We start from the raw sequence: 24,495 nt of genomic DNA, 5'->3' as shown, positions 1-24,495 counted from the left end.
AAAGAGTAGTTCTGCTCCTTTCTGCCCTCTGTGAAGATGGCTGGCAACCACCTACCCCAGAGCCACAGACTATTTCTACTGACCCTGAAAATTCTAAGCACAAACAAAGCATCCTGCATTTGTTTGACTTTACATTTCACTCTCTGGATTCATGGTTTTGGCAAGGGTCTGGCTGCCTGCCAGTGATGCTGGCCTCTGCAGAGGAAACAGCCAGAGCCAAGCAGGCCCTCAAAGCCATTCTAGGAAGGGGATGGCAACTGAGTCAGGGTCCCACTTGTTCCTACGCACATCCCATATGACTCTCTGAAGCCTCTCCTGGTTCAAGAAGAAAGTTAAGAAGATTTGAAACTGATGGGATTCTACCAGATGTGGAAGCCAAAGGCAGTTGAGTGCGTGACTATCTCCTGGGATTTCTTATGTAAGGAGTCCCAAAACTCAAGACACCTTGTCAAACCCCATATGATGACAAAATGAATAGTAAAAGATGGCTGACTCATTCACTTATTCAACAAATATCTGAACATCCTGTTGTGTGCCAGGCTTTCTGGACACTGAGGATATGGGGCCCAGTCCCAAGATATTTACCACTCCACTGGAAAGAGGACCATCCCACCCTGAGGGCTGCCGTGCTATGTGATATGTGGCCATGGCCAGCAGAGACAAGAACTGCAGCAGCTGAAGTTGACATATCAGGCTGTGGCTCAGGAAGGGCGCACAGTCTTCTTGACAGCCACTGACTGAGGTTCTGGGATGACAAACACGAAACCACAGTTCTGTCTGCTGTGTTCTGTGGAGGCAATCTGTGCCAGGCACCTCTCGCACCATCTTAGTGCTCAAGACAACCCTGAAAATGGTATTGTTATATTGCCTGCATTTCACTCGTGGCAAACCTAAAGGCTGGAGAGGGCGATTCCCTTAGCTCCAAAGCTGGCTAGGGAACAAACAGATTTTAGGCCCTGGGTCCTCTGAGTTGAGGGTGCACTTGAAGCAAAGGCAGGGCCGGGGATGCCTTAGGCAGCAGCACAGGCAGCAGGCAAAGTGATTCAGCCCCAACAGGAAAAACCAATTACGGGGTTTTAAAACAGCAAACATCCTAGAGGAGAAAGTAGCAACATAAAACACACAAGGTGAGAGTTAACAGGGTTCCACGGAGGGGGAGGAGGACAGCAGCCATTTCTCCCGGGAGCCTAGAGAGCCGTGCACATCAGCCTGCCTGCACCAGGAGCTAGCCCTGCCACCAGCCAAGCGGGCCACCAGAAGCACTGAGGACTTTCAGCCTGAGCAGGGGAAGAGGCGTCCTCTGAAAAAGCAGGCCATGCTTCAGGGGCCCGGGCCCCTGGCTGGGGCTGAAGCCTGTGTTGTGTGGAGGCGTCTGTCACCTCTGAGGCTAGGCCAACTCCCTCACAGGTGGTGAGGCGCTTCTGTCAGCTGCATCACAGGCTCGCTGGTGGTCTCACTAATTCTCTGGAAAGGGCTTTTGCAAGAAATAGAATATGACTTCCATTCTCAACTCTCAAAAAGAAAAATACACACAGTTTTCAATCTAGATCCCAAATAACACGAAACCTTAACCTTCAAAGTATTTTAACAAAATCAACAATGGCAGCTTCCGTCTCCAGCTAAGCCCTCCAGAAGGGTTTCGATTTGCACCCGAGGCCCTCTTGGAACAAAGGAAGAAAAGCCAAGGGCTCAGTGTCTAGACACAGCATCAAGCAGGTAGACAGGTGCTACCTTAGCCCGGTCCCACCGACCAAGGGAAGACAATGCTCTCAGAGTCTCCTGACCAACGCCAGCACCAGCACCAGCTTTCCCAACCCCAACCCCTGTGCAAGATCAAACTGAAACTCACCCTGTGATTGAGGGAAGACCTCAGCTCCGCAGGCCACTCACACTCTTTCTTCACCTCTGCCAAGAGCACACACTTCTGGTAGGAGTAAAACAAGGCTGATTTTTATTAGGAGGAAAGAAATTGGGTTTCTCTTGTTCCAGACCTTCCTGACTGAAGGGAATGCCCCAAAGAATGGCTACCCATCAAGAGAGAGGCGAGGCTAGTGGACAGATGGCTTCTCAGCCACCTGGCCACACTTCCTCCCCCCAACACCAATGTGCCAGCACCCACCACAGTGTCCTCAGTGTCACCTGCTCAGAGCACTGGGCCCATATCCTCCCACATCCTCCATGTCTAGATCCAGTATGCTCCAGCTCCCAGGTGGCTGGTGACAAGACAAAGCCCAGGAACCAGTGGCAGAGACCACAGCCATGGACGCAGAAGGACAATGGCTCTGGCTTGGCAGGCCTGAAGAGTAGAGCCCACTCAGTGGGCCTTGTTAGAGCCTGCCTGACACAAGGACGACATTTACTTCCATCCAAATGGGAAGCAAGAGCAATAACCCACAGGGTGTAGGCGATAAATCAAGCAGATGATTGGGACTTGGCAGATCTGTGCTGCCAACTCCCCGAAAAATGGAAATTGGAGGCCCATTTACAATGCACGGCCTGATGTCCTCATTACAAGGGTGGGAAGTTTCCTACAGGAGTATAGATTATTTAGCAACAGAGGAATAAATAAAGTCGTTAGATGAGTAAATGCTAAATTAAGAGAAAGAAAAATAATGGGTTTCTGTGAACTCATAAATGCTCATTTTCCTGGGTCACAGAACTTTTCAGGGCCAATTAAAATTCTGTCAACTATGATCTCAAAACACTAAAGGGGCACACAGTGCACTAACTGGTACAGTGTGGAAGGGCTGGCTGGGAGCAGTGGAGAAGACACAAAGAACAAAGACAGTGACTTTCCCTGTTCAAGGATAAAGAGAAAAACAAGACTCCAAAACAGCGCACCAACGCAGCAATGCTCATCCCCAAAACAGGCTGGCTGGCCCTAGGGACAGAGACTGGATAGGACACCAGTAGGGGAGCCATGGTGGTGGCGAGAAGTGAGTGCGTTGTTGGTCCTTGGAGCAGGGGGTGTGGGCTAAGCCTCAGCATTTAAAATCACCTCTCTCAGAATTTAAAACCACCTACAGACAAGCCAGGGAGTAACCAGGGGTTCCGAGAGCGAGAGTTACCTGTACAGCTGCTTGAAAACAGGTGCAAATGACCCTAGAACCAAGATTGTTTAAGTTCATCTTTCCCATCACCTACCTGCCCACTAAGCTAGTCTCATCAAGCTATTTTCCAGCATGACTGCAGCCTGCCCATTTCTCTCCTTTTCCTGACTGTAGTCAGCATCATGTCAGCAAGAACTAAAAAAAGGCCAGGGTCAGTCCAACTGGAATTCTCCTTGCGTGTGTGCATGGGAGGAGGCAGGGGGCTCCTCTAAGGCTTTTCTGCCCAGCGTCCCCCAGGATCTGAAGTATCAGCATCACCTGGAGCTCAGAATCTTGGGACCCACCTCAGGTTTGCTGCATCAGAATCTGCATTTTAACAAGATCCCAGACCGTTCACAAGCACACTGCATCTCAAGAGGTGCTGGCGCAGGTTACAGCACACCCCATTCTGTAATTGGGAATGGGTTCATCCCAATGCCCGAGAGCTTGGGAGGTTCTGCCACCATAATTTGCCTTGAAAATTATGAATGTACTGATAACATCTATAGGTTGGAGGTTGTGCCCTCCCAGTTTTACCTGAAAAACGAATATCTACATCCTCTGACTCAGAATAATCAGCAGAAAGCCCTGGCTAAGTGTTAGGGACCCAGAGAAGTGGCCCCCATGTCAACCAGCACCACACCTGCAGAGGAAGTTCTGGATCCTTCTGAAAGGGGCGCGTAGTTCAGTTATCCCAGGGCTCCACGGCCCTGGGGAGAAGACCATTCTCACCTCTTGCTGAGAGACCTTGCCCAGGGTCTCATCTTCTTTGAAAGCAAGTCAAGTACTAGAATTTGCAATGGTGAGTATCACAAGGGTGATGCAGCAGAAAAGCCAGGAGAGAGGCACACATACTGCAGGTGAGGCTTAAGAAAATGCGAACGTCCAGCTTGGACCTCCGTTGGTTCACAGGGAAGAGGGAGTTCCTTTTATGTATGTCCACAAACCAGCTGAGGGCCAGGATGAGTACAAACACCAATGGGCAGATCTCAAGCCCTATAGATGATCAGCTGTTCTTCCCCAGTAATCAATCAAAGAGCACAGTCAGGGTTATGGGTGGTGGGGAGAATTTTATCAGAAAGGGTGGTTGGGGGTGAAGGGCACTAGTGTTAAGACAATGGATACATAAGAACATTGAAAGTGTTTTGTAAAAATCAGTGCTCAGTCTTAGCAGCCCAAGTACTACTGAATGCCCAGACAAGGCAGAACGAAGCCACGGAGCATCTAGGGACTCTGCAATTTGAGGTTGCCATGCCTCGCGGGGACAGGAGTGCCATGCCTGCCGCCAACACTTGTAGCAAGCGGAAGGGGCCAGTCAGTCAGGGTAGGATCAATGCTGTCTTAGGCTGATCCCTGAGGTTAAGGAGGCGGGGAATCATGTTTAAGTTAGCTGACACCATTCCACATATTTCTTCTGCAAAGACTTTACTTTGAGAGAATTTGCAAATACTGAAAACCCATGGCATCTGAGCTCAAAACCTATCTCTGGTCTATAAGCACTGAGGCATGTGAGGTGACAATTTAAGAAGGAATCAATATTAACATGTACAGGTATGTAGTACGTGACTATGTACATGCCATGGGTAAGAGTCATTTAGGAAAAGTTCAGTAAAATGCATGAAAGACATGTAAGACCGTGTAACACCCACCATTCAATCTCAGAGCCCAGAAAATGGGTGAGATGCTGGTGCTGGAACACAACACCCAGGTCCCAAAAGTGGGAGGCTCCCACCATGGCACCCAGGCCCCAAAAATGGGGTGGCTCCAATGGCAGCACCCAAGCCCCAAAAGGGGAGGCTCCCACCATAGCACTAAGGCTGCAAAAGTGGGGGGCTGCCACTGCAGCAGCCAGGTCCCAAAAGTGGGGGGCTCCCACAAATGCCTATTTCTCAAAAGCAGGTCTGCTCTCTGGAGGCTGCTACCACATCACTTCTCAGCCCTTTCTGGTTCCTTGGTTTCCCCCCAAATACAAAATTCTACCAATATTGATTTTACTATGATATTTATCTTGACCAGCGTACAGACAGTCCCTGACTTAGGTTTGGTTTGACTTAGGATTTTTCAATGTGAGGATAGTATGAAAATGATACACATTCAGTAGAAATCGTACTTTTAAGTGCCCATACAACCCTTCTGTTTGTCATTTTCAGTACAGTATTCAATAAATTACATAAGATATTCAACATTTTATTATAAAATAGGCTTTGTGTTAGATGATTTTGCCCTAAGTGTAGACTGTCAGTGTTCTGAGCATGCTGAAGGCAGGCCAGACTAGGCTACGATGTTTGGTAGGATAGGTGTATGAAATACATTTTCGACCTATGATATTTTCAACTTACAGTGGGTTTATTTGGATGTAACCCCATTGTAAGTCAAAGAGCAACTGTGTAGGATAAAGGGGGGTGGATATAACAACATTTCATTATTTCAATAAATTGTAACTCTCAGAATTGTTTCCTCTGAATTCAGAATTCCATTAGTATTCTAGGGCACGTTCTGCCACTCCACTCTTATGAAAGAGGCACTCCACCCAACTGTATTTCTTTTTATCTATGTCTGTAAAATGGTAAACTGCTTGAAGCTATTTCCACTGCAGTCTTTGTACATATAACAATAATTTAACACCTGCTATAATTGCTTTAAAAATATGTGCACACACACGCGTTGGTCATTTAATTCTTATTTACCCTTAGGTCATTCAAGTAACTGGTATAATAACTTTAAAGGTAAATCAAATCTTATTAACGCTTTCTAAGTACTTTAAAAATCTTAAGTCAATGAGTATTTGTGTGAAGTACTACTACCAGGAAGAAACACACAGAAACATTTTAATATCTGGTTCCTGAAAAAGGTTTTTCACTTATTTAGAGTCTCAGGAAACTCTGCTGGTTTTGATTCTTCCAGGAAATAAGACTGTCTGCGGAAACTGCTAGAGGAGTTTAATATGGTTTGGACTGTGAGTTATCGATACATTAATAGCTACAGTTCAAATAAGAAACTACCCAGAAACTATAACACACAAGGACTATCTTGGATGTTAGGATGCAAGCCTGCCTGGCCTGCAGGCTGCTCACAAATTTGCTGGGGAAAACCATCCACGTCCCCACTGGGAATGAACCTGCTGTGCAGGGAGGTACACCCTGCGCTGAAATACCTGATGGTCCGGTCTGAATTTTGGAAGCACCAGAGTGACTTTATGACCAGGACCATAGGTCACATAAATATCAATTGGCTTAAAAATGCATTGAACCTCTATTTTTCTTATAAAATTAGTAGACACTGTAAGGAAGAAAAGATAAATAAGATAGGCTCCCTCCGTATGCTAACGTAAAAATAAAAGAGTAAGAAAACAAAAAGAGAGAGGAAGGACTAAGAGTTTAGAAAAAGAGACCAAGAGCGGTCAAAGAAGGTTCTAAAGAAAAACTAAGAACCAGAGCTGGGCCCTGAAGGAGGAGGAGAGTCAGGTGTAGAAAGGAGAGACATAGAAATGAGACAGCACGCCCCACAGGAGGCCCCTGGTGAGCAGGGGCATGGGGGTGCATGGAGGGATGCACAGAGTGTGAGCAAGGGCTGCACACAAACCCATTAAAATAAATGTTTCGCTCTCTGTTTTCTTTTTTTTCCTTTGAGATTTTCTTTTTTTTTTTTTTTTTTTTCTCAGACATGGTCTCACTCTGTCACCCAGGCTAGAGAGCAGTGGCGCAATCATGGCTTGTTGCAGCCTTGACTTCCCCAAGCTCACGTGATACTGCCACCTCAGCCTCTCGAGTAGCTGCGACTACAGGAGTGCACTACCACACCCAGCTAATTTTTGTATTTTTAGTGGAGACAGGGTTCTGCTATGTTGCCCAGGCTGGTCTTGAACTCCTGGGCTCAAGTGATCTGCCCACCTCGGCCTCTCAAACTGCTTGGATTATTAAGTGTGAGCCACCGTACCTGGCAGTGTTCTGTTCTCTGCAGCTAAACATTTAACCTAGGCCATCCTATACCCTAGGCCCATTCCCATTATCATCTCATTTAATCACTGATAGAAACAGTTTCAATGATTAGAAGTTATAATACTGCAAAAACAAAAGCTATAGCAAAAAGCTATATATATGATCAATAGGGCAATAGTTCTTGTGGTGCAGAATCTACACAGTCATCACTTCCCTTTCCTGAAGCAGCAACATTCCTGGACTTGGAAGACAAAAGCTACCCTGGAGCAGGGGTTGCAGGAGAGCAAAATAATAACCCCCAAAAAGCATTACTTCCTCCCAATGACCAGCATCTGCTCCTTGTTTGCACACAAAGAATTAGGGTGTTAACAGCTAAGATAAAGAGGCCCTGGGTTGATATTAACTTACCTTCAATTTACCTCCAGCTAAATCCCACCTTAATTGACTTGATACTTTTATTTGAAATAAGTGGTTTAAAACAGTGGGCCGATGAGCCCCAGTAGTAAGAAGACTAAGCTTACCTGTGTGTTTGTCTGTTTGCTTTGCTATTAAATATTCAACAATATATGTGTAGGATTTAAGTGATCATTTTCTCTTCGTATGGATATAAGCGTACTGATAAAGCTGTTCCCATAGGGGAAATGCTGTTCTCACCAGCAAGCCAGCCTCCAGACTCTTTCAAAAGAGCATTAAGTTGCGTCCTTCATGGATTTAGATGGCAGAGATAGCGTTTCTGTTTAATCGTCTGCTCACCACAAAAGGAAAGCACACTAACTTCAGCAGGAAAAGTGTACATTAAATTACTTCTGAAGCTCCCCAAAGATTAAGGCTGGTAGGTTTGGGATTGCATTGCAATTAAGTAATAATGAAAGAGAAATCATGTCTTTTGATCAAATAATGCATTAATCCTACCCTACACTGAGTAACCTTATTCACTCTCTGGGAATGTTGACTTTTTGAGGTAATTTTTAATTCTCATTCCCCAGGATAGGAAACAGGGACAGAGAAAAAGAGAACAGCAGGCATCAAGGAAGCCAATGGGAGGAAAAGTGCCCTGGAAAGCCCCCTATTAGGAATTAGTATTCATCACAGCATAGAGAAAATCCCAGGTGGTTTTAATGGAAGGGTGTAGTCATTTCTTAAGGGTCAGCACACACAAAGCATTTTCTGCAGAAAAATTCATTTTGCCTATGAACCCCAAATTCATGGGACCTACTACCTTGGGCAGGGCCAGGTTGCAGTTTATGAATCCTCTTTACTACGTAAGACCAGGGTTCACTAAGCAATTAGCAGAACATCCAGACTCTCCAGGGAGGTATTTGAGAACAAGTTTTTCAAGCACTTTAGAAGCATTTATATATACCTAACATGCCATTAATCATTCTTATCTGTTCATTAAAGCACTCTCCCTTAGGACCTCCACTTGCCAGTTCTTTTTCAGCCTCATGCTTTTTATCTATATACCTGAAAAGTAGTCCATTTCTTTTCAAATATATTTTATAATTAAAATACTTCATTAATTCACATGGGTGTGCTCCACCAATTACTCTGCATTTTCAGAGTTTTATTAAATATACAGAAAGGCCATTCTCCTGAGGGTCTTTGTAGAGACTAACCATGCAACTCAAGCTTGGTTTTGGAATACATTTTCAGCATCTGAGAGGTTTTAGAGCCGTTACTCACGTTGTGTTATCAACCTCTTGTCCGTATCCACACATGTTGCCTTCTTCTGTCCCCAGCAAAAAGGAAGTGCAATTTTAATTCACTTTGTGATCTAACTGATCTAAACTAAAGGTGAAATCAGATACTGTAACATCAGAAAGCAATCAGCTTGAAATGTTATATCAGCGGGGATTTGACTATACCTCTGCCTGTGACTCCCCCACACCCACATCCGGGCCTCTGCTGGTTCCTGGGTCCGTCCATCCCAGCACGGCTGGCAGGGAGGCTCCAAGCAGTGTGAGATGCAGCCAAAAGCCTCCTGGTTTCATTTTGATGAGTCTGTTGAAGAAATGACAAATGCTGAGAATAAAACATTGTGAGATGGATATAGTAAGTCACAGTGAGTTAGTACGTGTTCCCCAGAATCAGATAAACCTGGGTTTAAATCCTGGCACCAAACTTCTGTTCTACCTTGGAGAAGTTATATTACTTCTGAGCCTTAGTTTACTTATTTCTAAAATGGCAATAATATGTACCTTGAAAGGCTTTTGTGAGGATTGAAGGAGTTAGGGTCAGGCATAGAGTAAGAACTCTATAAATGATGTTTCGTGGAAACCCATTTGAAATGCCAACTACCGTTACATCTATAAGAACAAACCAGGGTGAGGCAGCTGGGTCACCTCTATTAGGCTGTCATATAGCCACGCCTCAGTTTCCTGAGAAAGCATTTGGGGCTAGGCACACAATTAGTGCTCGAGAAATTATGATTATGGCTGGGCGCGGTGGCTCACAACCTGTAATCCCAGCACTTTGGTAGGCCGAGACAGATGGATCACTTGAGGTCAGGAGTTTGAGACCAGTCAGTCTGGCCAACATGGTGAAACCCGCTCTCTACTAAACATACAAAAATTAGCAGGGCGTGGTAGCGGGCGCCTGTAATTCCAGCTACTCAGGAGGCTGGGGCAGGAGAATCGCTTGAACTCGGGAGCGGAGGTTGCAGTGAGCCGAGATCATACCTCTGCTGTGAGACTCTGTCTCAAAAAAAAGACATGATGATTAAGAATTATGTTACATCTCTGGCACCTCATTTGTAGCCGACACCTCAGTTTATAAGACAGTGAGCTTCAAAATGGCATCATAATGTCTAATATCTTAGTTTCAAGACCAACCATTTTTGTAGCAGAATCCAAGCATCCAATAATAACAGAATTTCAATAACCTTTAAGGTGTTTCCTGAGGCTTACTTGATAACATTATTGTATATAGTCCTAAAAGACAAGAAGTGAGCAATTCAAGGTAATCAAATAATCACATGGATGAAAAAACTAAGGATCGGCTACAACAAATATTCAAGTCCAAATCGTGCTAAGCATTGTGCTGAGGAAATGAAGACACAGACTATCTTACTTGTCCAATAAGCTGTACATTTTTGGAAAAAGTTTTCCACTGTGAACACAGTCCAACCATAATTTCAGTATTCTGATTATGAAAAATAACCAGATACAGCTCATTATGCAGTACTTAGAACTCTTACTCAAGGAACCTTTAGGGGTTATTGATTTCTGCTTGTACCACACAATTTAGTGCTTAATCACATATGGTCCACACTGCATCCTAATCTAGGCTGGTGAGTTAAAGACACCGGAGCTCCTTGGAAGCCAACACCCAGCATGAACTGGCCTAGGGCTGGTCCAGAACAGACATCCAATTCAGAAAGAAGTGGGTGCTTGAGGGACCTGGCAGTCCATCCCTGCTCACTGCCATAGGCAACAGCTTTGGAGCATCCCTACTTTAGACAATGGGGTGGAAGTTGTCACATAGTCACTAGTGCTGAGTCCAGGGCTGGCAAACAATTACACTCCTGCCACATTCCAGGTTTCATTTGGCGCCATCCACATCCAAATAGAGCTGCCTCTCCACATCTGCTTTATGTCTCCAGCTGGAGACAGAAATGCCCACAGGGAGGAGAAGTCAGACTCAAAATTGTGGGCCTATAGCACTGGGCTATGAAAAGGCAAGGTTATAAGGTATGACCGTCTTTTAAGAGGTGTCTGCTTGTTTTAAAGAGTCCATAAGCTCCCACTTCTATATCTGTTTCTTCAGTCACTCATCTTTGACATCTGTTGACAACGCTGAGCTACCGGGAAAAGAGTCTGGGTGGCCAGTAAATATAATCTGAAGGTTACAGTCTCACCATCAGCACCTGCCCCACACTCTGAAGAAGGCAGAGTCGAGTGGAATAGTGCCGCTTTAGCTGCCACCCGGGAGAGGACTGTGAGGACTGCGGCAGTCACGGCACCCCCTCCCCCACCCCCCAATGGCTTCTGCACACTTGATCCAGTGGTCTAGCTAGGGTGTGTGAAATCTTACAGGGAGAAAGAGCAGGAAAACAAAATCATATTCAGGACTAAGAGAGAATAAAAATGTCTTCCCCTAACTGCAACCTGTTTTTCTTGTTTTCTTGAGATGGAGTTTCACTCTTATAGCCTGGGCTAGAGTGCAATGGCGCAACCTCTGCCTCCTGGGTTCAAGTGATTCTCCTGCCTCAGCCTCCCGAGTAGCTGCGATGACAGGCATGTGCCACCATGACCAGCTAATTTTGTATTTTTAATAGAGACAGGGTTTCTGCATGTTGGTCAGGCTGGTCTCGAACTCCCAACCTCAGGTGATTCACCTGCCTCGGCCTCCCAAAGTGCTGGTATTAAAGGAATGAGCCACCGTGCCCAGCTGCAACTCATTTTTCTAAAAATAAACAAGGTAACTCCCTATTCTCCATAAGTGATCCTCTTCCGAATGCAGAGCCACTTTCCAGAGACTGCAGAAAACAGCTAGTGGATTTTTGGAATTTTTCAAAACCAGCCATAGGAATTTAAGCTAAACTAGAAAGACATTGCTTCTTACTCTCATTAATGTTGTCCTACTTATCTACTATCAAACATTGCTCACAGAGTCAACACACAGAGTAAGGTCTACTTTTCTCCCCTTCCATGCCTCCTAGCTCACATAAACTAAAAACAGCAAGATAATCCAAATCTATTCCAGCTAATGTACAGATGTCAACTCCTGGAGTTATGAAATATACAAGCCACAGAATCTGGTATTTAACTTTTAATCTGCTTTGTAATTTAAGATCAATTATGTTTTATGTTTTGATACTAATGGGTAGCATTAAAATAAAATATATTCATTTCAACTGTGATTTTGGCAAGCACCAAATCAGTTCCTAAGAGGATGCACCAAGACTGCTGGTTTCTGGGTTGTGTTTCACGAGGCCCAAGATCCAAGCCTGGAGTTGCCACTGGTTTTATCTGGTTTGTGTTTATATTTCCTGTAAGATTTTATTTGGAAACAGGGAAACACGTGAACCAGGACAACTACTGAAATACTCCTGGGCAGCTTGTTTGTAAAGTTTAGCTCAGTCTGTCTACCACTAGCTGTGATTCCATTTGCACTGTGGATGTGTTTTAGATGTCATTTTATACTTAACGGTGATTGACAATTCATTATATCTACAGCACCAACAGCCTGGAAATTTACAGCTCAAGTTTTATGACAGTTCAGTTCATAAAAAAGAACTAATATTGGGTCTAAATCAATTTTGATTATCTGTCTAATAATCAAATAGAGACTATCTATTTGGTTAACATTTATATAGCAATTACGATGTGTCAGGTACTGTTCTAAACACTTCACATGTATTAACTCATAACCCTCTTTTTTCTACTCCATGACGGGGGCAATGATTATCCCTCAATCAGATGACAGAGGAGATGGGGTCACAGAGAGGTTAAGGACTCTGCCAAGGCCATGTGGCAAACAAGTGGCAAAACTGAGATTCCAAGTCAGGCACGCAGACCCACGACATCTATTCTCTTAACTCCCACCTGCTGCTGCCTGTCTGTTTTGTTTTGTCCTGCCTGTTTTGTTTTGATAAACAGTTGTTTTTGGTATAATGGGGAAAATCTAGAGACAGTAAGATAGGAGGCCCTGGCCCCGAGACTCTCCTTTCCTCTGAAAGCTGCCAAGAGCTGCTCTCCTCCTCATGGCTCCAGCCAAGGGAAAAGAGCCAAGCTGCTCACCCTTAATTCTACCCCGGGATGAGGGCCCCTGGGCAGACTCTCCTCAGTCCTCACTGCTGCTCTATTTATGGACTAAGAAAAAATATGGTAGAAGGAAAGAAGGGAGGGAGGGAGGGGAACCATGAAAAGATGCACAGAATCCCAGGCAGATGCCCCTCAGCTCACAGAGAGTGCCAGCATCATAAGGCTAGTCACTCTGGAGAAGTAGATCTGTTAACAAATTAATTACTCCTCAAATTCAAATAGTCCTACTGGCCTTCAGATAAAGGTGGATGCAAGAATCTCCCCATTATAGAATTAGGAAGGTGCCATCCATAAGGTCACAAACCCCCTTTTTAACCTAGAGCTCCTTTTGAGATCAATTTAGATTAATAAGTTTCATTCAGTCCTTGCTAAGTCCTAAGTATTAATTATAAATCTACCTAAGACTGTCCACATATAAAGAGGTGAGACTACCTTTTGTTCCAAACAAGTCATAAAGTACACTGACTTGATACTTAAGCCATCTTGTTTGGAAGGGAGGTGTTTCATTGCTTCCCCTGTGGTTTCCTGCCTGAGCTTCTACAGACATTCCTCCAGTCAGGAGAACCTGGTGCTAACCTGGCTGCCACATAGATAGGACACCAGAAGACCAGAAGGTGGATGAATCCACCCAGGTTCAAGGACAAATCAGTGGCTAAGCCTAAACTGGAACCCAGGCATCCTGCCCTCGGGGCAACTGTTTGGTTCCTTATATTATGGCACACTTACATCTAGAGTGGGAGTTTGCATTCTCTGTTTAGATAGGCAGATTTTGCTTTTCTCAATGCTGAAGGACCTCCACTAGATTGTCTACCTTCTTGTGAAAACCACAGGATTTTCAGGTGTTCTAAAATAAGCTAATATCTGTGCTATTATTTATCTGTATTTAGAATTACAGAGGTACTACTGGTTAGTATGATGTAACATTCCAAATACTGTCTTGCTTTTTGAAGAAAGCTGAAAAAGCATGAAACAGACATGCATATTGTTAGGGAGAAATAGGTATTCATATGAAAATACCAAAATCTGCCCCACCCAGAGAACACACACAGGCATGTAAGCTGTCTTTATTGACCAAGTTCACAGGCCAGAGAGAAGCAATCCCACTAAACTGGCAACGGGTTTAATACAAACTTCTCTTTCTATTCCAGGAACCAGCCCTGTTGGGAAGAATGGGAATTCTGGCCCTCAGAGTTTCGGTGGCATTGTTCATCCATTCTCTCTCTCAGCCTCTCTCCCAGAACTTGGTAACTTTACCAGACTAGCCATTAAGGATTAGCCATACAGAAATGACTTCTTTTTGTAACCAACAGGACCAGAAATTACAAAGATGACTTGGCAGAACTAAGCAATGCCACCCAGCCTTGAAGAGAACAGTCAGATTTGTGACCCTGAAACATCTGCATTCTCAAACTTTCCAAATGAAAAAGTGTCTGCCCTACACACTCTGTAGGTGTGTAGCATTTTATACATGGAATGTTGGCAATCAACATATAAAAATCAACTGGGATTCTGGAATTCCAAATACTGACTGAATACAACCTGGAATTCTCTTCTGCATGTCTGCTCAAATTTAAAAGGAAAAAAAAAAGCCACATCAACCCCAACGTGAAACCAGGAGGCTGTATGGGAACCTCTCAAAGGCTTAGGACCCTAGTTTTGATATGTGAGTGTTTTAGAAAAAAAGAAAGTGGTACAGATTTCCTAAGACAGTCCCTAAAATACCAACCCAGGGAAATTAGGCATGGAAATACAGCAAGCTAACCTTGCAGCAAGCCCTAATGAAGTTAAATTGCATTTCCTATTAATTATCTACTCTATATCATTAGTTAATTCTTCCCCAACACTTGATAAATTAGATGCCTAAATTATTCTACGTGCCATGTAGAAATCTATGATATTCCTATTTACTATGAAGTTTAACACAGACACACATGTGACTTCCAATAACCTTTATCCTTCCAACTGAATCAGTTATACCTCTTAAGAACCACATTCTCTTGACTGCAGTTCTATTTTATTGGAAATTCCATGCCTTATGTTATGCATTGAGACAGAAAATGTAAAGAAAGATGTGCTCTTGAAATATCTAATTGCATTAAGCTAGGAAGCACACAACTGACCAAACATAAGCAACTCAAGAAAGTTGAGTTTGCAGAGAAACACTCAAACAAGGAAAGGTAGGAATTAAGGTAGTTTTATGAAATAATGACTACTCAATGCTAGTCTCTGAATATAGTGTTAAGTCAAACAAAAGATCATAAGGTGAAGGTCACATTTAAAAAGTCCTACAGCCCTTAGTAAAAGGAAAAAAAGTCTTCAGTGACTGACTGGTCATGATGGAAAAATCCAACCTCCTCTTCCCTCACCCACCTCCAGGGCACAGCCAAAAGGATAAAAGTTCTCCTAATACCGAGAAAAACAAGCTGGCCCTTTTCCAGAAGAAAAAGAGCTTTCCTAGAATCAACAAAAATTTAGGATGATCATAAAATTCTAAGAGAGAAAATAGCACTAGGACAACTCTAACGAGCAATTTTAATACATTACATCAAAGTGGACTATTTTCTTATGTGAACTTTGGCTCAGTCTGAAGTCTTGGGAGAGGGTGATACCTTTTTTTCCCAGGATGGGAGGGAAAACGCGAACATTTAGCAGAGTATGGCAGAAATGGTCTAGTGATGCTGCAGTGCCTCCTTCTCACAACGCTAAGATGGGAAGCAGACACGTGCCCTGTAGGGCATCTGCTCATATGTCCGGCTTGAGCTCCTGCCTGAAAGTTGCTGTGGCTCTGGAGTCTCAGAAGCTGCATCACTCACACCTCTGACCATTCCCTTCCCAGGTGGACCACCCCCCCCAACCAGACCCAGAGCCTGTCCTGGGGGCCAGAGGGGCAGGCACAGAAACTGGCGCCTGGCCCCCAGGATTAAGAAGACACTATTAAAAAGCATCGCTGGTTTCCCCTAAATTTGACAGTAGGAAAATAACAGGACTTTCAAGAAGAGTCCTAGTCGCTCCCTGATCCGTCTTTTCCCCTCACAGATTGTGACACAGGCCCATTCCCGGTGAACATTCCGGCTGGCAGTTACTTCACCACGTATTGAAATTCTGTTTACGTTTGGCCCAGAGAACCTGGACGGATGTTTGTATCTTGGGGGCACCATCTAGTACAATTCCTGGTGCACAGGCTTGCAACAAATTTACGAAGGGAACAGACCAAGCTGCCGGCGCTGTTTTTCACTGGAGGAAAGCTCGGCGGAAGCGACACCTAGAGGGGAGCGGCGGGCTGTGGCCGCGCCATTCATCAGTGTCGGCAGCCCGCGGCCGCGAGCGAGTGCTGCTGGACAGCGCCCCGGCACCCGCTCTCGGGCTCTGACACCGACCACGCCGGGCCCGCCCCGCTGACCCGCGCACTCCTAGTGCACTTGCCGCGCCTCCCGGAGGCTCGCCGCGCTCTGGAAACCAAGAAACCCCACTGCCTCGGTGGCTTTCCGCTTCCGCAAGAGTTGAGGGCACAAAGTCCTCAGGTGGCAGGCCTCGGGTTGGCGCCGCTTTGTCGGCTGCAGGGAGCCCCAAAGACTAGCGCCAGCTCGTCCCCAAACTCGAGGCGACACGCGCCGAAAGCAGAGGGCTGTTTCTGCCTCGTCCAGGTCCTACCTGAAACTCAGAACTCGTCTCTGCTTTGCGGGCGCAAAGAAGGCGGAGATCATCCACAGTGCAAGCTCTGTTAGGACCAAGCTCCCAGCCCGAACGCTGAACGCCCCCAACACACTGCTCCCTAGACACCTTCAAGCGGGTACCTCGGGCCGCTCGCTCTGGACCGCAGCCGGCTGCGCACAAGCAGCGCCGCAGGCTTCCTGGAGTCGGGTCGTGCCCGGATTCCTTCCTCCCCAGCCTCACACGCTGCGGACACCGGGGTAGCCAGGGCCAGGCGAAGCGCAGCGGGCCCTTTGGGCTGTAGCGAGGAGACGCAAGTTTCCCCACAAAGCCGCGGGGAGGAGGTACTGAGAAAGCCTGCCCCGCGCCCTAGTCCGGAGCCAAGGACACCGGGTCCGGGCCGAGGGGCCGCGCTCGCCTGGCTCCGCCGGGGCCGCTCGGGGTCCTGAGCCCAAGAACGGCGCCTGCAGGGTTTCGGAGCCGGGCGCCAGCTACGGGCTCGGCCCGAGCGCTTCCGCGTGGCGCCCCGCGTGCCAACCGGGTCACTCCGGTCCCCACCGCAGACCCCGGCCAAGAACCTCGGCGTCCCAGCCTCTACCTCGAGTCCTGGCCTTGGCCGGGGAAGCCCTGCCGAGCCCTGGCCCGGCGGTCCCTTCCCCGCGAGCAAACTTGGCTTTCCCTGCGCGGGCAGTAAGGACAAGCAAGCGCCCGCGCCGGGCCCTGCAGCAAGATGCGGGGCCGCGGGCGCCAGGACCCCAGTGGGGTGCAGCGGGACCGGCTGGTGGCGGCGCCAGAGACATGGCACCCTCCCCGCGCCCGCTCCGGAGCTGCGCCCGCGTACCTGAGACGGCCGGGGCCGAGGGGAAGACCAGGTGGCCGGACTCGGGAGGGAGGGAGGGAGCGCCCCGTGGCGGCGGCGGCGACCCCGCCCCGCGTCCTTCGGCTGGTTTCTCGGGCTGTCGGCGGGTCCCGGGCTCGCTGGAGGCTGTTGAGGCTCCAGCTCCGTGAGCCGCCGCTGCCCGCTGCTGTGCCACCGCCGCCGCGGCTGCCCTATTTCTGCCGCCGGGACCGGAGCCCGTGACGTCACCCTCCGGGCCCCGCCTGCCCAATCGCCGCCACCTGTGCGCGCCGCCCGCCCGCCAGCCGGTCAGACCCGCGCAGCGGCCACGGCAGGTGCGCGGAGCCGGCGGGCGCGCACGCGGGGCGCGATGACTCGGGAGCGCTGGGGCCATCTAGGGCCCGGCGGGAGGAGGGCCAGCGTAGCGCTCCTGCCTCTGACTAGCGTGGAGATCGGCAAGTAACATACCCTCTTCACCTCTGCTCTCCTCCAGGCTCCTTTCCGGGCCAGGTTCCCCAAGGCTGTGCTCTCCAGGCGCACTGGGGGTCTCTGAATCCGCGGCCATTGCTCGTGGAGTCCAGGCGGGCCGGTACACCACAGCAGGAGAGCTGTCCCTGGGGACAAAGTGGGTGAAACCCCCCTGCCGTTGAGACCCAACAACCTGGGAAACAGCAAAGGTTTTCTTTCTCTTTTCTGGATCTTCCCTCTTCCAACTACAGAATCTTAAGACATTCTGGGCCTACAGGGGCAATCCCAAGTAACATTTGCCTACCTGACCTAGCTGGGCCCAGAGGGTCCCTTCTCCCTTAGAACAAGGTATTTCCCCTTCCTGATCCCAACCCCAAGCCTGGGGCTCCCAAACTTTTCTGGATCCCTCTTTAACATCAGCAGCTTTTGAGATCAGTCTTGGTTCCCGAATGAACTGGAAACACCTTTGTAACAACTAGGGGCCCATTAATGGTCATACCGTAGCCTCAGTCTGGCAGGAAACTTAGGAGGGAGCCCCTACCCAGGCCAGGCTGATGGCCAGGAGACTTTCTGAGGGCCTGCCTCCTGCTCTGGCTGCGTGGGCACCAGGGGCCTTCCTGGCTTAGGTGAACAGTGTCCTGTCCATGCCTCTGTAATCTCTCCTGGCCCGGGGGAGGTGACAGGGGGCATTTTTCTGAGGATGAAGCTAGTTAAATATAAGGGAACGGGGAAGAATAATGGAAGGCTGACATGAAGAAAGAGATATTACATTTGTTTTTTCCTTCCACAGATTTTTCTGCAGCTGAACACCTCCAATGCAGCAGGCACTGTGCTATTAATAGTTGCTGGAGATACAGCAGTGAATGGGCCAGCGTGGTCCTGACATCACACAGTTTTGGTCTGGGGTCCAGCTCTCCCTCTATCACTGCCAAGCTATGTAATGCAGAGGCAGTCGTATCTCTACTGTAGGTATCAGTTTCCCCACTTGTAAAATGAGGGGTTGGACAAAACCTGGTTGACTTCCCATGTGGATACCATGATTTTTACTCAGAAGGATAAAGGCTACTCCATCCTCAGTGACCCTGGGCCCTAGCCAGTGTGATGCTTTCTCAGATTTGACTATGAATCTTTGCCAAGGCCACCATGACTGAACTTCTGGGGCTGGGTAGGGGCCAGATTCTCCCTGGCAGGACTGGGGAAGGGATGGCACTTTTCATCTTGGGAAACAGAAAAGAGAATATGAGTATAAAAGGAAGCAGGGAAGTTTGGAAATATGCTGTGCCTCCCTCTGAAATTTAATTCTAAGTCTGTGGTCAGGAAGGTACACCATGGTTAGAGGCTGGATTCGGCTCTCCTCTCAGACATGAGGTATTTGGAAAAGCAGATTTCTGTTCTCAGCTCTGATCACAAAGTCCCTGAGTCAGCCTAGTGGCCTTATTACATAATCAAAGCAGGACTTTGTGTATTTTTTGTTTTTTAATAACGCAAGGTCATATGTAAATCAGGGTCTATAGACTGACCAAGATGAGAAATAGCTCTGTTTAATGCAGTGAACAGGCACTGAACTTCTACACACTTCCCAAAGAAGTAGAAGGAGGTAGTTGCTGCAAACCAGATGTATGGAATATTCCTTAGAGAGAATGCTAACATCTGAAGTTAGCTGTTCGACTACTGTGCATAAAATAAGAGTGAAATTAAAAGTCACCTTGGAATGAGAAAGGTGAAGTGTGAATGACAAAATAAAACAAGGCTCCAGGGAAGCAGCATCAGATGCCAGTAACCTTGACACCTCTTTGAATTGCTCTGTGCTTTTACCTCTCAGTGTAATTTTTTTGTTTAATAGTACACCCCAAATTGGAAAATAGGCTAGATTTCACACAGAGAATTTCAAAATTTGCCTGAAACCCTGTTTCAGAACTTGCAAGCATACTGATTCTCAATAGCCAACTAGGATTCTTAGGGGAAAAAATAGTTAAGTTTTGAATTTCATGTAATTCAGTACGTTTGGGATAGGGGAGCTAAAAGGAAACATAAATTCCAATTACTGCCCCCCAGCCCCACTCTAAGTTTTTGGTGAGTGGTTCAGCCAGAGACACACATAAAAACGTTATTGATATACTTTTACAAGATCAAAAAGTTTAAGCAACCCAAATATTTTTTTACTTTGCCAGTTTAAAATCTTTTTTCTATTTCTAATCCTTACCAAAAACACAACAATATAATGAAAAACTACTGCCAAACGATATGTGTCTCTTTTAGGGCATTTCAGATTACACCTGCATATCAGGATACTCAGAGATGACACATAGACATGGGAGTCAGGAGGAAGCAAGGCACTTTCTCCAGATCCAACCAAAAGTATCTGCATCACTAACTGTGGGTCAGCTTACCCTTGGGAGTCCCCACTAGGCTGGTCAAACAATGCCTAGAAATACCCATTAGAAGCCAGACTGGGAAGTCATGTGAGAAGGTGGGAAAAGGCAGGGAACAGTCTTCCTTGTCTTGCATAATTTAACGTTCTGCTGCCCGTTCAAAAAAATGTTTTTGTAAATCTTCAAACCAAACCATGCAGTTTGCTGAAGAGCCAGCCCTGTGCTTAGGAGAGCCCTGAATGGGAGGCACAAGGATGGAGTCTCTCTCCTGCCTCAGCCTCTAGGGCTCAGTGAGCCTGGGAGAGTCACACCTTTCCCAGATCTTGTTTTCTCTTCTTTTAAGTGGGAATTGGGGATGGGTAGGCGGGAGGCAGTCATACTAAACGACATGTCTAAGACCATTTTCAGTCTTTATTTTGAAATAAATGCCTTTATTTTGCCAGTATTTATAGAAGTTCAGTTATTCTGATCTAAACAGAGCTATGATGTTGAAGTTTTCCTCTAAGTCTAATATTAATGCTTATTTTTAAGATGATAATTCATTTATCATCTAGAAATTAAGGGAATGTAGGCAGTAAGTTCGAGATCCTAGACTTAAGATTACACACGCATAATTGTTTTTAACTTTGATTCAGGGAGAAAAGTAGCTAGCTTGGAGATAAGGTATTCATTCAAGGGACAACTGTGATTGGGGAAATTTTTCAAGACAAAGAAGAAGTGGTATAGAGTAGGAATTTTAATGAAGAAGTTGGGATAAATGAGAAGATGCATTGATGGAAAGGGAATTGTGATGGTAAAAATGCAGGGAGATGAACATAAAACCCTCACCATGGCATTGTTACCAAGGCAAATTCCCATCAAACTCCCAGGGGCTGGGTTGATGGCACAAGGGGACCAAGAAAGGTGCTGATAACAGGAGGAAACTGAAGTCTGCTACTCTTAAGAATATATTGTTTACAAGGGATAATTGGGGATGAGATGGCCAGGCCTACAACCACAAAGTATCATACCCTACTGAGTATAGGCAAAAGGGATGAAAGAGGGAACACATTAAGAGGAGAGTGAAGAGACGGGCCAATTTCCTTTCTTCGAAAGGGACAACATAAATTTTTATCATGACCCGGTTTTCCAACTCACCAGTACAGAATCATAAATAATGTGAAAATCTAAATCTGTCTGTCTGTCTGTCTGTCTAATTTTAAAGGTGAACTGCTACCTTAGGGAGCTTCCATTCTTTTTTTTCCTCTTCTTTTCTTTTTGAGACAGGGTCTTACTCTCTCACCCAGGCTGGAGTCCAGTGGTGGGATCACAGCTCACTGCAGCCTCAACCTCCCTGGGCTCAGGTGATCCCCCCACCTTAGCCTCCCAATAGCTGGGACTACAGGCATGCACCACCACACACAGCTAATTTTTGTATTTTTTGTAGAGACGGGGTCTCCCTATGTTGCCCAGGCTGGTCTTGAACTCCTGGGCTCAAGTAATTTGCCCCACCTCGGCCTCCCAAAGAGCTGGGATTACAGGCATGAGCTACCTGGCTGGCTGGAGCTTCCATTCTTCTAAATAAACATTCCTTTCAAATGAATATGCAGTATTATGATGGGTCACCTCAAGGGCTATGAAGACAACTATCCAACCTTCAGGGGTATAAGATGGTACTGGACTTAGTTGATAAGCCACCCTAGATCTAAGCAGCCGTTCTGACCTCTTTGACCCTAACCTGGACCAGGGCTTTGGACACTTACTTGCCTTGCTTCCTAGCAAGAGTGGCCCTATTAACTGTCCCATGCCATCTCCACAGTCTTAGAGCCAGGTCCCCTCTATTACTGCCACTACTTCAGATCAAGGAGTCCTGTCTAGCTGGGCATGTTGGCTCACGCCTGTAATCCCAGCACTTTGGGAGGCCGAGGCAGGCAGATTCTGAGGTCAAGGGGTCAAGACCATCCTGGCCAACATGGTGAAACTCCGTCTCTACTAAAAACACAAAAATTAGCTGGGCATGCTGGCACGTGCCTGTAGTCCTAGCTACTCGGGAGGCTGAGGCAGGAGAATTGCTTGAATCCGGGAGGCAGAGGTTGCAGTGACCCGAGGTCATGCCACTGCACTCCAGCCTGAGCAACAAAGCGAGACTCCACCTCACAAAAAAAATAAATAAATAAAAAGAAAAAAAGTCCTGCCTGAGGCACCAAATGACAGCGAGAAACTGGCCTCCATGCCTATGCATTTGTCAGACTCAAGACCTGGAGCTCTGGCTTCCCCAGAGACCTCCTGAAGAGGCTACTCAATACAGCACAGTTAATGCCCTGAGGGCTGGACCTTGACCAGTGGGAGACTGGGCACAGGAGGAAGCCAGCAGACAAATTCCCCCTTGTTTCTCTGGATGGTCTTTATGGAGATGCAGTGCCCTAAGTCTTCTTTGAAGATATTGTGGAGGCCCAGCACACACACAGCTGCACTTGTTACAAGGCTGTGGCCTGCTCAGCATTTGAGCTTTCTCCTTCCCTGCACCTGCTTCCCTAGGATTTTCCTTCTCCTTGATAAAGTGTTAGCTTTATAAACTTTGCCTCCAGTTCTGTATTCTAGAGACCCCAGGCTGAGAGAAGTAACTGGAAGTAAGAGTGGTGACTTTTCAAGAGGGCAGAGGACAAAGTTCTTTCACAGGGGTGCTTAGGCAGAGATATGATTAGATGAGGCGGTGACATACGAGAAGATCTAGCTGGGAGGGCATTTAGGCGGAAGGCCTAGCAGGCATAAAGAAGGAACTGGCTGATGTAGCTAAGCAGAGGGATCCGGGCGAAGAGTTAGAGAAGAAGAAGAGGGCTAGGCAAGGACCAGATCACACAGGGTCCTGACAAATACAGTAGCCCTTCGTTATCCACAGGGATATGTTCCAAGACACTTAGTGGATGCCTGAAATCATGGATAGTACTGCACCTGTATGTACTGGTTTTTCCCATACATACATACCTATGATACAGTTTAATTTATAAGTTAGATACAGTAAGAGATTAACAACAACAATAATTCATAACATATAACAATATAATATAATAAAAGTTATGTGAATATGATATATATCTCTTCCTCTCAAAGTATCTTATTATATGTAATGTTGCAGACCGCATTTGACTGCAGGTAACTAAACCTGTGGAAAGTGAAAGTGAAACCTCAAATAAGGGGGAACCACTGTAAGGACTCTAGATCTGATGTTAGCTGTAAGGAAAGCCATGGAGGGGAGGAAGGTGAGCAAGGGTCTATAGTATGTTTTTAATAGATGTCTCTGGCTGCTGTATGAAGAAGAAACTGGATAGAGAGGATAGTGACCAGATGCAAGAGTGAAAGCAGGAAAGACCAGATGCTCAGTTGTCAAGAGGTGCGAAGTGATGTCTAACCCATTATCGTCATCACTACCATCCAACCAGCACCTAAGGTTTATTAATTGCTAACTATGCCTTGGACACCAGTCCTAGCCCTTTATATGTATTGTCTTTCCTAATCCTCATGACAGCTCTGTAAGATCCTTATTGTATAAATTAAGCTCAAAGAAGTTACCCAGTTTATCTAAGGCAATTTGGCTGGCAAATAGCAGAGCTAGGATTTGACTCAGAGCCTGTCCTCATAATCACTACACAATTCTGTATCAGTTACACACTGTGTGTGTATATGGCAGCTATCACGTATCTTAGGATTTATGTACCACAAATAGGTGCCTAGAGAACCTTCTCTTCTGAATCTATTGGTATATTTAGTTGTCCTCATCATGAACTCTTGTCATATAAAATCAAAACCAAACATGTAGTCTAAGAAATTATGGTAGACATTGTTGATTGGATACTCAAAGTATATTTCTCTCTTCTTTTCTGCATATAGAATGTCAATTCCATTCAGGTGTCTCACCTTCAGCATGGTCTAACCCAGTCATGAAGCTCTTTTCCAGTGGTGATCAGGGAGCCCAGTTCTGGCTGAGGAGAGGTGAGAGAGTGTCAGCTGGGGAGACAAAAAGGTACACAGGAAGAGGTGGTACCTCTTTTCCCTCTTGATACCGTCATTAAGTATAAGACACCCCTAGACCCACAGCCACCAACTTGTGACCCTGTAAATGGCTAAGTTGACTCATGGAGGATGGTGGAACAGGGAAAGAAAAAGAACCTAGGTCATTAATGATCTGCGGAAATAACCCATTCTAAAGCTGTCCTACCTCAGGATTTATTTTCCTTCCTACTTAAATCAATTGAGTTGGGTTTTTCTGTTACTCAAAGTAGAAAACACATCAAATGAAAACGAAGTCAAAATGTAAATAAAAACCCGATGCATTGTTTGACTGGCTTCAGGCACACAGCATGGGAGGCAAATGCTATTATTATGGGCATCATCCCC

General features: G+C 46.3%; 1 protein-coding gene across 5 annotated transcripts in view; it reads right to left on the bottom strand.

Moving 5' to 3' along the window:
* The window catches only part of FSTL4 (follistatin like 4), a 421,165-nt gene extending 403,682 nt beyond the window's left edge, over positions 1-17,483 (bottom strand). The window contains exons 1-2 of one of the 5 annotated variants that reach the window (XM_055233411.2): positions 17,285-17,483; positions 8,893-9,028 (exon numbers count right to left, since the gene is read on the bottom strand). In XM_055233411.2, the coding sequence (XP_055089386.1) occupies positions 8,893-9,018 (126 nt within the window). In that variant the 5' untranslated portion in view covers positions 9,019-9,028; positions 17,285-17,483. Of the gene's footprint in view, positions 1-8,892; positions 9,029-15,779; positions 16,036-16,443; positions 16,462-16,586; positions 16,609-17,041; positions 17,235-17,284 lie in introns of those variants that run through there. The other 4 variants (XM_063611586.1, XM_055233409.2, XM_063611585.1 and 1 more) reach the window with 4 other exon arrangements.
* Positions 17,484-24,495: the final 7,012 nt, after the last annotated feature.

The sequence above is a fragment of the Symphalangus syndactylus genome, chromosome 11, assembly GCF_028878055.3.
Source record: "Symphalangus syndactylus isolate Jambi chromosome 11, NHGRI_mSymSyn1-v2.1_pri, whole genome shotgun sequence".
NCBI classification, from domain to species: Eukaryota; Metazoa; Chordata; class Mammalia; order Primates; family Hylobatidae; genus Symphalangus; species Symphalangus syndactylus.
Note: the sequence above shows the minus strand (reverse complement) of the source record. Positions and strands in the feature narration are given on the sequence as shown.